Below are 14,152 nucleotides of genomic sequence, written 5' to 3'. Positions count from 1 at the left end.
TCACATATATATATATATATATATACACATTCTTCCTCGTCCATATTTCTCCTTTTCTCTTTTATCTTCTATCTTCTTCCTCTTTCTTTACCTTATTCATCTGCTGCTGACAGATTTCCATCTCAATTCAACTCACTTACTTCACTGCCTACCTACTCACACACGAATCAACCACAGAAATCCGATATCGACCCATCATGTCCAGAAGAGGTTTGTCGATTGAAGAGAAGAAGACGAAGAGTGAGTACAATTATCGAGCAGGCTCCCTACTGTTCACTTCCTTCTTGACTCTGTACAAACTCCCAAGCTTGGTGAGGAGATATCATTTTACTGATGTCTTCACTACATAGTGCTAGAGATATTCCACGAGACTGTGAGCTTCCATGTTCAAGTTTATTGTCGTGTACTGAAGCTCTCGATATCGCAGGCACAGTTTTATTCCCTCAAGGAACTGGAGAAGATCGCTCCTAGTAAGTACTCCTACCCACTGTTAATGATATTGCTCATTTCGGAAAAGCTGATGTCAGCTTCATAAAGAATCGAAAGGGATAGGTCAGTGTTCTTGTCATTTCTTTTTCCACCATCCCTTCTCTCCTCTCATGTATGGCAATGGAACGAAGCTCCATTTTTTGACATTTGTACAGTGGTTCAAAGTGTCAAGGAAGTCCTGGATGATATAGTAAGCGATGGTTTGGTCCAAATGGATAAAATGTGAGTTCCCCTACCCACCACACCAGAGATGCATATGCTGATCAAGACCCTTCTTGGCTATCGTACAGTGGAACGGGTAATTGTGAGTGAACCATATCAGCTGATCGGGATTTGTCTTGATAGACGATAGACTAGCTGACGAACTTGCAAATTGTTGTAGACTTCTGGTCACTCCCCAGCGCCGCCGGTGCCACTGTAAGCTAATCCCTCACCGGACTCTTCAGCGAAGGGAAAGCTTATACTATTTGCATGATGTAGAAACAAGCTGTTTTGAGCAAGAATCAAAAAGAGTTGGAATCGCTAAACGCTAAGATCGAAGAAGTCAATGTGGGGATTGAGGAAGCTGAAAAAGGAAGAGAAGATACTGTGAGTGAAGAAGTATCAAAATTACTTTCGCCTTTCACAAGTTCAGATATGTTGTTCCTCATTGTTTGGAATGTGGAACTTTCCTCTGTCAGGTGAATGGAAAAGCTAACTTGTATAACATCCAGCCGGAAAGGCGTAAACTCCTTTCGACCCTTTCATCACTCCAAGAGACTTCTTCATCCCTCAAGAACGAGCTATCAGCTTTCCGAGCTGCCGATCCGATTAAGTATGAGAAGAAATCACAAGCTATTCAAGTATGCAAGAATGCTGCTGTTCAATGGACTGGTATGTAATCCAATTGCCCTCAGCTGGACTATGGGAGGATCAGTACCCACTGAGCTGACAAAATGATATATTTTATTCCATAGATAACACGATGACCCTGCTTAGTTATATCAGTGGATTGGGTAGTGATATCGAGCAGGTCAAAGCTCAATTGGGAATTGGTCAGTTTGATACATCGGTGCAGCTAGGTAAAACTGACGAACCAATGGCTTCTTGACTTGGTAGATGATGAATGGAAGATGTCAAGACTTGATTGACGCATAGGTTTCAGCTGTTTGGACATCGATGGTACTGTATTGAAATCCTTCGTCATTAATCATACATACCGTACCAATTCTAGTTCTGTTCGTTATAGTCTTATCGTTATGACTTCCCTCTTTTCTGCTTTTCGTGTTCCGGTTGATTAGATGTGATGCTATGTATATATCTCATGAAGTGTATATCGATCAGGATAGATTCGAGCACGATGATGATCTAACATCCCATTGCATAACATGATAACATGATTGATAGAAACATGAGGTTATGGAAGTATCATCTACATATCTGTTGTGTTTGGTTGTTTGTTTCTTCCCATCTATCTATTGTACACCGATCTCATCTCAAGAGTGATCGCTTCCATCGATTAAATGAACAATTCATTGGGTCTGAACAATGCTGAGATCGATTCACTATACACCATCACCAGACAAACAGACAATAACCATTAGCATTGATTCTAGACCTGTGTTGAAGAGATATCATCCAACTCACCCATTATGAGTTCTTCTTATACTCTCAGCAATGACCGGAGCGATATCGATGATATCAATCTTATCATTTGTAGCTTTGATCCTATCAGTTTGATCGATCGAATTGGTAACTATCAACTTTTTAACTGGTAGATCACGTAGGTTTTCCATGGTAGTATCGGATAATAGACCTGTAATAGAAAGACAACAACGATTACCAACTTGTCAACATTCATGTCTTTCATTGATCGATGGTTGATGTGATGGTAGACCAACTTACCATGAGAGATCAACGCGTAAACTTCCTTTGCACCATTCTCCCTCAACACATCCGCAGCAAGTCTAACTGTATGACCCGTATCGATCATGTCATCCAACAAGATCGCCACTTTACCTCTCACATTACCGACTAACAATTCCATCTTTTCAACAAAATACGAATCGTTGTCTTCTGATGTTGAGCCTGAATCTGAACCTGTCGGTGTTGGTGGGACGGTAGGTAAAGTCATGGATGCTGCCATGTCTCGTTTACGTTTACGGTTGATCAGGGCGAAATCGAGATTCAAGTGATCGGCTAACGCTGTGGCTCTATGCGGGACAAAACAAAATAGAATCAGTTGAGTCACATTGTGAAAAGAACGATTTGAGTTGATTATCAGTCTTGTTTGATTACATGATATTCGAAGATTTTGCAACAGTTACCTACCTCTTAGCACCACCCGCATCGGGACTGACGATAATAGCGTTTCTCCAACCTTCTACTTCCTGTTTGATATACTGAACCATACTAGGTTCGGAGAACAGGTTATCTACAGGTATATCGAAGAAACCTTGGATCTGAGAGGCGTGGAGGTCCATCGTTATGACGTGGTCGGCTCCTGCGACTGCCAAGAGGTTCGCTACGAGTCTGTAGGTGAAAACAAGGGTTCGGTCAGTCCCCCGTAGGAAATCACTACAGCTGTCATTCAAGGCGGACACGATGGGTTACAACTCACTTGGCTGTGATGGGTGCTCTCGACTTGTCTTTCTTATCTTGTCGAGCGTAGGGATAACAGGGGATGACAGCTGTGATTCGTTTTGAAGAAGCTGTCTTACAAGCTGTGTTGAGGAGAACAAATCAGCAAAACATCCTTCTTCTTCTTCTTCTTCTTCTTCTTCTTTTAGACAACGAAAGAAGAAACGGGTAGTCGGAATATATGATGGATTGAAAGGGAAAGTGATTATTGGGAATGTGGGTGTAAGTCGAAACTTGACTCACCGGAAATCATAATTAACAGTTCCATTAGATGATCATTGATATCGGGTGGAGAAGGAGATTGAAGTATAAAGACATCTTCGTCTCTGACCGAAGAATGGATCTGAACGGATGTTTCTAATGATAAGAATTTGGATACGTGGCATGGTGTCAAGGGGATACCGAGGCTGTGATGTTAAATAGTCGTGTGAGTGAAGCGATGGTACAATAAATGTGCATAGATACGGGTGATCATCAGCAAGCAGTTCATCTCCAACATAATTCACCAGAGTTTGCTTGATCTAGGTCTCAGGTAAATCTTGAAAGAGAATGACTTACCGAGATGCTACGGCTTCTGCCAATCTAGGGTGAGAGTTACCTATCACATCATTTGACAAAGGTCAGCTGCGACTTCATTACCTGGTTATCTATCCACCTGATATAGTTCGTGCTTACCCGTAAGTAGCTTGATTGAGTTTCCAGTTTGGTGCATCTTGTTCAACTTTCTTGAGAACCTAGTACAGATGCAAAGAAAGGAATGTCGAGTTGGGTGGATAGGGTGGGGCTTGCTCAGTTTGACCTAAGCTTTTTGGTTCTGGGTGTCTTTCGAGTCGTTCGTCTAATTAAAGAGTATTCTCTGGAGTGGATGAATGTCGAGTGAGCTCTTGGCTTCTTGGTGGGGGTGGGATGAGGCTTGCTTGGCTATATATGAACCATTTGGACTGTAGTCTGCGTAAGGGATAGTCGAATGAAAACTAGGTTTTTACAGTTCTCTCTACGTACAGTACGGTATGATGGCACTAGAACCTCGAACGGATTCCCTCACCAAAAAATCTGAAATGACTCCTCGGTTTGTCCGGCGGAAGGCGCCGACCCCAATCTTCTCTCACTCCAGGTTTTAATCTAATCGTTATCATTTGCCGGTGTGTTTCTCTAATCCACGTCACGGTACAGCGCCTGCAAAAGATTGAGGACCCCATCTACTGTGAATGACTTTTTCGATCCTACATGTTAAGGTTGTCACTTGTTCGATTCTATCTGGACTCAATACTAGAGCTAACACGTACAGCTAAAATCCATCGGCAGCTACAATATGGCAGCTACTCATTATGCTTGTGAGCTGCTTCCTTCCCCTGTATTGGCTTGCATTCGTCGCGCATGAAATTTCCAGCTAACACACTCCACTTTTCATGATCAGTCCGAGCACAGAAAACTGCTGGTATAGCAGATGGACCTTCGTGGGAGGTGTCAAGTAGGATACCTACGTGAGTGATGCTGTTCAGCTACTCTTCAGGTCATATCCTCGCGACATATAGCTGACTATTCACCTCTACATTTCAAGCGACACCACCGCTGCGCGATGTTACGCCCATTCTCTTGATGGTGAATGGTTCGCATATGCCGAAGGGTCAAAGTGAGTGCTTCCGATCACCAGCTTGCTGGGTAATCATACCACCATCATAAACTGATCAAGATATTCAGCGTACATGTATTGCCTTCTTCCTCCACTTCGACCACATCGACAATCACCATCAACCAGCCTAATGTGCTAGCTCTCACCTTCTCACCTCTGTCCACGAATTTGTTCACCTTCGAGAGACCTGTCAAGCAGGATAACGGGGAAATGCACAGGAATGTAAAAGCCTGGGACGTCAAGACAGGAGAAGAAGTCAACGGGTGGCATTCTAAGAATATGGATGGATGGTGAGTAGCAGCCCATATACGTGCATCACCTAGCAGATAGCTGATTTACCTATACATGATATATAGGGAACCGATAATTACCTCTGACGAATCTCATCTGATTCGACCTCAAGCTTCTGACATCTCCATATTCTCTCCACCTCTATCGTCCAAACCAATCGTCCGAGCTCGAGTAGAAGGTGTTAAAGGGTTATTCCTCTCTTCTCCAACGAGTTTAGCTCAAGGTGTAACTTCCTCTAAACCAATTCACCCATATCAAGAACCAGCTGTGGCCATTTGGATCGGAGAGAAGAAAGGTGCTCCAGCTTCTGTATCTTTATATCCTCTGTCGAGCTTATTAGGAAAAGCTGTGAATGCGCAGAATGGAGATGCCAATGGCAGTGGGGAGGCGAAGACGGAAACTAGGGATTTACCTAATACGATGGCTCGAAAGGCTTTCTACAAGGCTGATAAGCTACAGGTCAAATGGAATAACGCTGGTACCCAGGTAAGTACTCATAAGGTAATTTACAACTAACATGCTGATTGCAACGAAATCGTTTTAGGCCTTGTTTTTGGCTCAATCGGATGTAGATGCCACAGGAAAGTCATACTACGGAGAGACCAATCTATATCTTATCAGCTTGGATGGATCTTTCGATGGATTGGTGGATCTTGATAAAGAAGGTCCGATATACGATTTCACTTGGTCACCTAATTCGAGAGAATTTGTGGTCTGTTACGGCTGTGAGTAGTTCACCGTCAATTAGCTAGGCGACGCATGGCCCCATACAGATCGTAGCTGATATAAAACCTTGAATTGATAGACATGCCTGCCAGAGTACAGCTGTTCGACATGAAAGCTAAACCTGTCCATTCGTTCGGTTCTCAACATCGTAATTTCCTTTTATACCAACCTCAAGGTAGATTACTGTTATCTGCTGGTTTCGGAAATCTGGCTGGAGGTGTGGATATTTGGGATGTCAGTACGAGAAACAAAGTTGCGGAATTTAAGTGAGTTAGAATCTTACGTTTCACGCTATCATTTTACATTCTTTTCCAAGAATTGGACTTATACTGATTTAGTTGTTTCTCCGAGTAGAGCATCTAACTCGTCTCATTGTGAATTCTCACCCTGCGGTCAATACATCCTCACAGCGACCCTTTCACCTCGTCTGAGAGTGGATAATGGTGTGAAGATCTGGTGGTGCGGGGGTCAATTGCTGCATATCCAACCGGTTGAAGAGCTTTACCAAGCTTCCTTCTCACCTCGTCTGGTGAAAGATATCCAACCTTTCCCTCCTGTTGTACCAAAAGCTCCTGAACCTAATGAGAGTGTCGCGAAGTACGGTAAAAAGGGGGATACGGTAAACGGAGGTGAGTTATGTCGAATCTTTTTGGGAAAACATTGATGGGCCATTTATTGATTTTGTATCTTGCTTAGCCGAATCCAAACCTGCTGGAGCCTACAGACCTCCCGGAGCTAGAGGAACTCTCGCATCAGACATATACTCTCGAAGGGATGATGATAAACCTTCTGGATCAGGTGCTTCTACCCCTACACCCATGTTCAGAGGTGGTAAACCCGCTGGAAGGTATATACCTGGTGCTCCTATTCCAGGTTCGGTCCCCAAAGAAGCTCCTGCGGAAGATAAGAAGAAGAGAACGAGGAAGAGAGGTAAAGGTGAGAATGGAGCGACCAACGAAGAGAAGGAGAAGGTGGAGAAAGTTACAGAGGAATTGGCGAAAGTTGAAGTGAAGGATAAGGATAACAAGGAAGATGGAGGGGATGATTCGAATTCCAAGAAAATCAGGAATCTGACTAAGAAAGTGAGTTGAAAGTAACATCTTCTCAGATCTTTATGTTTATGTGACTGATCATGCTTGTTCTGCACTCTAGCTCAAGGCCATCGAAGAGTTGAAAGCTAGATTAGCGAACGGTGAAGTGTTGGAGAGAACTCAAGTGAAGAAGATCGAATCTGAAAATCAAGTTAGAGATGAAATTGCATCGTTGGGTGGGAGTGCCTAAAGCTAATACAAAAGAGAGAGGAATCTATACGCCTTACATATCAGAACAAATCGGATGGATTTAGAAGAAGGTAGAGAGGTAGATATAGGTATAGGTTTGGTAGAAGCTCATAACTCACATACTTCATAACATACAGTATTTCCTCATTCGTTTGCCATCTCCATTTCATCAATTTCCCTTTCGATTAGTGTCTTGTATCACATGAAAGCATTGATATTGATGCATTGCATATTCCTCCAATACTTATTTCATCCGTGCAAGTCAGGTCATTGAATCGTACTACGAGTGTGAGACATCTTGGATAAGTTAGGCGTAGTGTAGTATATGTATATGAACACTACTCGACTCTTGCTAATCCGAGTGGGGAGACGTCATTCATTCGAGATCATGGATTCCGAACGCCGGTCTTATCATGTTTACAACTTCATGAGTAACCTATGAATGAGACATATGATTTGTATGTGTATATGCAAATGGAAGAGATGCAACCTAACGATAGAACCGATAAAGATCTTTTATCTTTTCTCTACTTCGTCCGTCCCTTCCTTCCGACTTTCAATGGACGATGACAGCGAGAAGTTGAATTTTACTTTTTCTGCTGAGCGTTGACTTTTCTCTGTTCCACTTTCTTATCGAAAGATGCTACTTCACCTCTTGCTTCAGCTTCTGCACGAGCTTTCGCTTTCGCCTGTGTGAAATCATCAGTTGAAGTCAGCTAACGGGTGTTAGACGATACTAAAGGATGATTTGGTGATGTTATAAGAATAAGAGGGTATGTGTGATATGAACAAGGGAGAAAGTGAGAAACTGAGACTTACAGCTTGTCTACAAGAGTGAACGAACAATATCATCATGATCAGTCAAGTCGTATTTACACCTGTGATTTTTCACCCTGGGTTTCACTTACTTTTCAGCTACTGCTTTGGCATCACTACAGCACAATAAAACAATTCGAGATCAGTATGTTTCCGATGGGAATCATGGATTATGAAGCAAGCATAGCAGCACCATTCCAAGATAGGCATTTCGTACTCACGCTTCCCTCCTCGCTTGTGGACTACCAGACAATTTCTTTCCCTTTGCTGCTCTATTCGAATGATCCCATCATCTCGAGTCAGAATATCACATCGGTACGATGGGAAGGAATTCTTACTCACTCTTCCTTGAGCTTCTTTGCTCGATCACGTTCTCTCTGATCTCCTCCTATGAATCACATCGTACATGTCATCAGTCACAAGTCCACCATACCTCAACCTGTTTGTGGTATTGGAAGGGAATTATACATACGGGTCATCTTGGTATTTCACCTGTTCTACCAATATGATCAGCAGTGATGACATACCATCCAGTAAGCTTACTCACCTCTGGTTCTGGAGACTTGTAAGAAAAGGACCTGCGGTAAGTATTATAAGTGGCGTATAGTGACGCACAAAGGTGAGTTGAATGCACGAGATTGAGAACTGTTTGTTGGGTTCCATCAAATTCGTGGTTTTGGTGATTTTGAGGTTTTTGGTGGCAATGATACAATCACATTGAAACCATGTGGCACCCTTCTTCACCTAGCTAGCTGTTTACAAGTCGTACGACATACCTCACCACGATAGAATCGTCAGTCAGGCGGGTACTTGACAGGGAGATGTATGTTCATTCAGTGCATAACTTAGAAAATATCTTTTGTTATTGAGTAAAACCACACCTCTGCCTCATTTCCGATTTGTATAGAAATCTGTCCCAAGCCTTTCGCGACTACGCGAAACCCTCGTTCAAGCCCCTTCCCATGGTTATACCAATCTTATACGATATCATCTTTCTCAAAGCTATATACTGACATACAGTACCTACCACCACTAACGAATGGAAGATCTGATGGGACGAGAAGAAGATATCGAATTTGCCTGGATGGAGTCTCTCGGGATATCTTGTGGCACTGCACCAAGGCGAGTCAAACGATCAGTACAAAATTCATCGACGATTTGGAAGTCTAGCAGCGGATTAGGGGAATAGAGAAGTGACTTACTAGATAGCAGCACCTAGGATATATGTGAAACCAGCTTTGAATATCCAATCTACTGCGACACTTTGCTTGGCATGATGATAACCTTCATGAACGATTATATGGACGATAGGGGTCGTAGCTGAACATCCGAGGAATAGGAATGTGGATGTTCGAAGGATTCTTCGACGTCGGTATTCCTTAGAAAGGACGATCTGAAAAACCAATCAGCGGACGTCTCTTCGCGATATGAAGGAACAAAGTTTGGCGAATTGATGGTGATCATACTGTGTAGATAGTGGAGCGAAATGAACTTACAAAAGCTGATATCATTCCTGTGATAATGATGATACCTGAGCAACACACCGTCAGGTTACCTCATTTCATAAGAGTCAGAAGAACATTAAACATATACCGAGTTACCTGAGTATACCAATTGCCAAAACATTTCATCGTAGAAAGCATGATGTATGACAGGTAAGATACTTCCCACTCCCAGAACGACTATACCAGCCTACAACGACCGAGGGTGGTGTAATTTAGCACACTGTACTGTAGCCGGTACTGTAATTAAGAAAAATTTCACTCACGTAATCGCACCTATGTGCTCTGTGGGATATTCTCGCCGAATGACAATTGAGGGTATGAAACGATGCGCTCATACCCAGACATACGGTGCATGCTACCAAATACACACTTAGAGCGAGGATATCCCCTGAATTGTATTTTGCCCCTGTCCGACTCGATGTATTTGATATGGTCGTAGTTGACGAAAGTGGTTCCAGGAGGATATGAATTGATAGGATGATTGAAAACATTATCGATCCAACGAGATGAGTTAGGATATTGAATGTTTCATTATGTAAATCTATCATTGCCCATTATCAAATCATTGATCAGCCAATTCCTTTTGACGAACAGAGAGTACTGTATGTGGAGGTAAAGTGCACTCACATCCGTATATACTATACACACATCCCCTGACTGAACCCAAAGCTTGACGATACCCCGTAAGAATATAGGGATTATCCATCTGCCATCCTACGGAGATCATGGCTTCTTCATAACTGATCGTGAGTGAAGGCGATGGGGACCGAGGGGAATTTGCGTTTAGGGCTCTGTGGAAATACGATTCGAGATCTTCAGAAGTCCACTTGTGATCTCCCGATGACTGTTTGGGAGAGGAATCAGCGCTGGGGGATGAATCTCCTGAGGAGGCCGATGATATGAGAGTATCGGAGCTATCTGTCGAGTAGATTGAAGGCTTGGATTTGGTAAACGGGTGACGTAAGGGGAAAAGAGAGGTCAATCTGGGGAAGAGAGGTTTGGTCGATGTCATTTTGACTGCTTGATAGTTTGACTACGATGATGATTTTGACGTGGTGGCAATTTATCAGTATGAATGAAAAGTAAGTAAGAAGATACATTCTGGATACTCGCAAGATCCATGGTTTATATACCTTGTGAACTGGGATGATATCTTATTCTCGGGTTGATTTTCGAATGGAATAAATTGATATATAGTTCGAGGGGATTACATACATCCATTTCGAACAGCTGAAAGAGTAGGATCATGCCGAATCAGTATCGTCGAGAGCATCCGAACAACTAATAAGCCAGTATGGTTCAACATGCATACGTACTGCTTGCTCCCATCTGATTTATCAACCTTTAATTTATGGGAAATAAAGTTGGGAAGGAGCATTACGTAAGTGTCTGACCCAATCACGTGATATGAATGCTAACCGTTCGAAAAGTTGGATTGAGAGCCAGTTCACTGTAGCCAAAATGGAGTATCTGTTGTTGTTCCTTCCAAATCTTGAATGACTTACAGACTATTGGAAACACTATGTCATTATCTGAGGACAAGATGGCGCAGATCAAACGCAAGCTCAATGCTAGCACAAAAATGAAATCCAAAGGCAAATCGAAATCATCCCACTCCTTGGGATCTCCATCATCCACCAAACCGCGACCTAGAGCTCGATTAGCGCCGAACGAACTGAAATGGAAAGCGGTCAACACCTCTCCATTCTCCGGTATAGATGGCGGAGGTGGTATGATGATGCTTGAGGAGTTAGATGATGTGGATATAGAATGGGATGAAGGTGAAGGTGGAAGTAGAGTAGCTAGATTTGTTGTGAGTCGTACATCATCGTCGTTGTATAGATTGATCGGGTAACGGAATGACTGATTTTGTGGGACATCAGGCTACGGAAGGGAAGAAGAAGAAAGAAAAAGGAAAAGGAAAAGGAAAAGAGAAGGCTGTAGAAGATGTCACTGAGATAAATGACGATATTGACGAAGAGCAAGAGCAGGAGAATGTAGCAGATGAAGAGGAAGAAGTAACGGATGAAGCAGACGAGGAAGAGGAAGAATCTCCGGATTTCGCGGCTCTAGCTCAAGAAGATATGAACGACGAGGATGACGAAGATCATGAAGATGACGGAGATGAAGGAGAAGTAGAGGAAGAACCACTTTTTGACGGTAAGCTTCTCCGATTCTTCCTCTACCATGATAGAATCTAGCTTATTTGATGATTATCAGATGCTTTATTACCCGAATGGAAGGACATCACTCTCCACACCTTACTGAAAAAAGCTTTCCTGGCTACTGGATATGTAAAACCCACCGATATTCAGAAACGAGCCATACCTGCTGGTCTATCAGGAAGGGACGTAGTGGGAGTGGCAGAAACTGTGAGCTCATCTTATCTGTTCTATCGATCGTGATCCAGCTTATACGTGAATGGTTTTCACAGGGTTCCGGTAAAACACTTGCATATTCTTTACCTATCCTTTCTCACCTTCTTCGAAAACCTGTACCCGCATCCAAAAAAAGGAAGTTGAGCGGATTGATCTTATGCCCCACGAGGGAATTGGCTCTTCAGGTGGTAGATCACTTGAATGCCTTGCTCAAGCATACAGTGTCAACGACTGAGGATGATGAGGAGGAGAAGGAAGGGACGTCAAGTAAAAGCAAAGGACCTCCTAGAATCAGTGTAGGCAGTGTGGTAGGAGGGTTATCCGCTCAGAAACAAAAACGTATATTGGATAGAGGATGCGATATATTGGTTGCTACGCCCGGTCGATTATGGGATTTAATCAAAGCGGTATGTATGATGTCTTCCTTGATGATTGTACCGGATCAATCTGACAAACTTGTTCAGGATGACGACCTTGCAAGTGGGATCAGGACACTGAGATTTTTGGTCATTGACGAAGCGGACAGGATGATTGAGAATGGACATTTTGCAGAGTTAGAAAATATCGTCAGACTCACTCAACGATCTGAAGCGTGAGTCCCTACCATCAACACTTCTTGAGCTATCTAGTATATCTATATCAAAAGCTGACTCTGTTGTGAACGTGTAGTGCAACGCAAGGTCCAGATGACGATGATCCGGTATTTGCTCAGATGTCAACATTGTTGGAAGATTCCAAAGCGAGAGATGATATGCAGACGTTCGTTTTCTCGGCTACGTTGTCTAAGGATTTACAACAGAATCTTAAGAGGAGACATCAAAGCGGTGGTAGGAAGAAGGGAAAACGAAGTTCGACGTTAGGTAAGTTCAGCTAATCAGTCAGTCTGGAGCTGTCTTAACCGATATTTGACTGTTTGATAGAGGATCTGGTGGACAAATTGGATTTCAGAGATCCCAAACCGGAAGTCATTGATCTCAGTCCAGAAGGTGGAGTGGTATCGACCTTGAGGGAGAGTATGATCGAATGTGTAGTATCGGACAAGGTAGGTGATACCAAAACTTCGTTAATCGGCCTAAGCTGATTGAACATATGACCTGCAGGACTTATACCTATACTATTTCCTCTTACGTTATCCTGGACGATCACTCGTCTTCGTAGGATCCATTGATGGTATCCGACGACTTATCCCTCTATTCACCTTACTTCAATTACCCATCTTCCCCTTACACTCCCAACTCCAGCAGAAACAGCGACTTAAAAATCTCGACAGGTTCAAATCGACCAAAAACGGAATATTGATAGCTACGGACGTAGCTGCACGAGGATTGGATATACCTCAAGTAGACCATGTCATACATTTTAATCTACCCCGAACGGCTGATGCGTATATCCATCGAAGTGGTAGAACGGCAAGAGCCAAGAATGAAGGATTTGCTTTGCAACTTTGTAGTCCTGAAGACAAAGGGGTACAGAGAGCTCTGATGAAGAGTCTAGGTAGAAGTGAGTGAAACGGCGATCATGGCAAGTAAAGGATGTTACCTGATTACTGATTCTGTCTTTCAAATTGGCATAGCCCATGAATTACCTGAACTACCAATCGAAAGTGGATTTCTCCCCTCTCTTCGAGAGAGAATACGTATAGCAAGGGAAATTGAAAAAGCCGAACATACTCAGCAGAAATCAACACACGATAAGAATTGGTTGATCGAAACTGCCGAATTGATGGATTTGGATATTGATCCTGATTTATTGTCAGATCAAGATGATCAAGATCCGGATTTACCTTATACGAAAAAACAGAAGACCAAAAAGGGTGCTAAGAGGGTTGATGTAAGGGGGTTGAAGGATGAATTGAGGGGATTGTTAAGTGAGAAATTACTGGCGAGAGGTGTTAGTGCGAGATATCCTACGAGTGGAAGTAAGATTATTGTAGATGATCTACTGAGGGAAACTGGTGAGTTGTCCAAATCAAAGTATGCATGAGAAAGAGGATTGATAGCTCATTTTGGACTACGTCGTGGTAACAGGACATGCCACTTTACTTGGTGCGGGGACGAAGAAAGCTTATGATGAAGTGCAGAGTAGTAAGGGGAAGAGGAAGTTGGGTCAGAAGAGAGGTGGTGCTGCTGCTGGCTTGGTGAACAAGAAGAAGAAGATATAGAGTAGTCGTCATACAGATGGTAGCTGATCGTTTTGTCCAGTAGACATCGCACACCGTCATGTATGATCACGTAGCAACGTGACTATGTGTGTTTGATGCATACGTATACAATATCTTCACTTTACTAATGTTTGATTCTTGCTGATAACAAATTCATCGCTTATTCTGATTCTTCAATTGATTGCTAATCTCCTATCATTGCCACGGTATACATAATACCGTACTTCAGCCTTCACTGTACATATGATTCCATC

At 42.9% G+C, this 14,152-nt stretch overlaps 5 protein-coding genes across 5 annotated transcripts; 3 read left to right on the top strand and 2 right to left on the bottom strand.

Annotated features, from left to right (window-relative positions):
• Positions 1-197: 197 nt before the first annotated feature.
• I203_106302 (uncharacterized protein) lies at positions 198-1,579 on the top strand (the record flags this gene model as incomplete). The annotated part of the gene is made up of 9 exons (XM_065517942.1): positions 198-240; positions 351-373; positions 428-470; positions 645-711; positions 780-793; positions 872-906; positions 970-1,077; positions 1,203-1,362; positions 1,446-1,579. The coding sequence occupies 9 exons, from the start codon at positions 198-200 to the stop codon at positions 1,577-1,579; spliced, it is 627 nt and encodes a 208-aa protein (XP_065373246.1).
• Positions 1,580-1,987: 408 nt separating this feature from the next.
• Positions 1,988-3,820, bottom strand: I203_106301 (uncharacterized protein; the record flags this gene model as incomplete). The annotated part of the gene is made up of 8 exons (XM_065517941.1): positions 1,988-2,033; positions 2,116-2,284; positions 2,374-2,681; positions 2,800-3,000; positions 3,089-3,191; positions 3,352-3,515; positions 3,667-3,706; positions 3,784-3,820. The coding sequence occupies 8 exons, from the start codon at positions 3,818-3,820 to the stop codon at positions 1,988-1,990; spliced, it is 1,068 nt and encodes a 355-aa protein (XP_065373245.1).
• A 600-nt stretch (positions 3,821-4,420) lies between these two features.
• Positions 4,421-7,039, top strand: I203_106300 (uncharacterized protein; the record flags this gene model as incomplete). The annotated part of the gene is made up of 11 exons (XM_065517940.1): positions 4,421-4,442; positions 4,526-4,592; positions 4,670-4,741; positions 4,810-5,031; positions 5,098-5,380; positions 5,426-5,518; positions 5,577-5,757; positions 5,838-6,024; positions 6,113-6,387; positions 6,455-6,840; positions 6,911-7,039. The coding sequence occupies 11 exons, from the start codon at positions 4,421-4,423 to the stop codon at positions 7,037-7,039; spliced, it is 1,917 nt and encodes a 638-aa protein (XP_065373244.1).
• A 586-nt stretch (positions 7,040-7,625) lies between these two features.
• Positions 7,626-10,371, bottom strand: I203_106299 (uncharacterized protein; the record flags this gene model as incomplete). Its single annotated transcript, XM_019148060.1, has 12 exons — positions 7,626-7,727; positions 7,858-7,864; positions 7,947-7,970; positions 8,076-8,126; positions 8,197-8,242; positions 8,402-8,432; positions 8,882-8,966; positions 9,057-9,247; positions 9,351-9,385; positions 9,456-9,546; positions 9,623-9,900; positions 9,987-10,371. 12 exons carry the CDS (start codon positions 10,369-10,371, stop codon positions 7,626-7,628), a joined length of 1,326 nt encoding a protein of 441 aa, XP_019002978.1.
• A 531-nt stretch (positions 10,372-10,902) lies between these two features.
• On the top strand, positions 10,903-13,898 carry I203_106298 (uncharacterized protein; the record flags this gene model as incomplete). Its single annotated transcript, XM_019148059.1, has 10 exons — positions 10,903-11,172; positions 11,243-11,519; positions 11,580-11,731; positions 11,794-12,144; positions 12,202-12,329; positions 12,407-12,597; positions 12,658-12,779; positions 12,838-13,237; positions 13,311-13,691; positions 13,765-13,898. The coding sequence occupies 10 exons, from the start codon at positions 10,903-10,905 to the stop codon at positions 13,896-13,898; spliced, it is 2,406 nt and encodes an 801-aa protein (XP_019002977.1).
• Positions 13,899-14,152: the final 254 nt, after the last annotated feature.

This window comes from Kwoniella mangroviensis (assembly GCF_000507465.2).
Source record: "Kwoniella mangroviensis CBS 8507 chromosome 1 map unlocalized Ctg02, whole genome shotgun sequence".
NCBI lineage: Eukaryota > Fungi > Basidiomycota > Tremellomycetes > Tremellales > Cryptococcaceae > Kwoniella > Kwoniella mangrovensis.
This window is presented reverse-complemented; position numbering and strand designations above follow the sequence as displayed.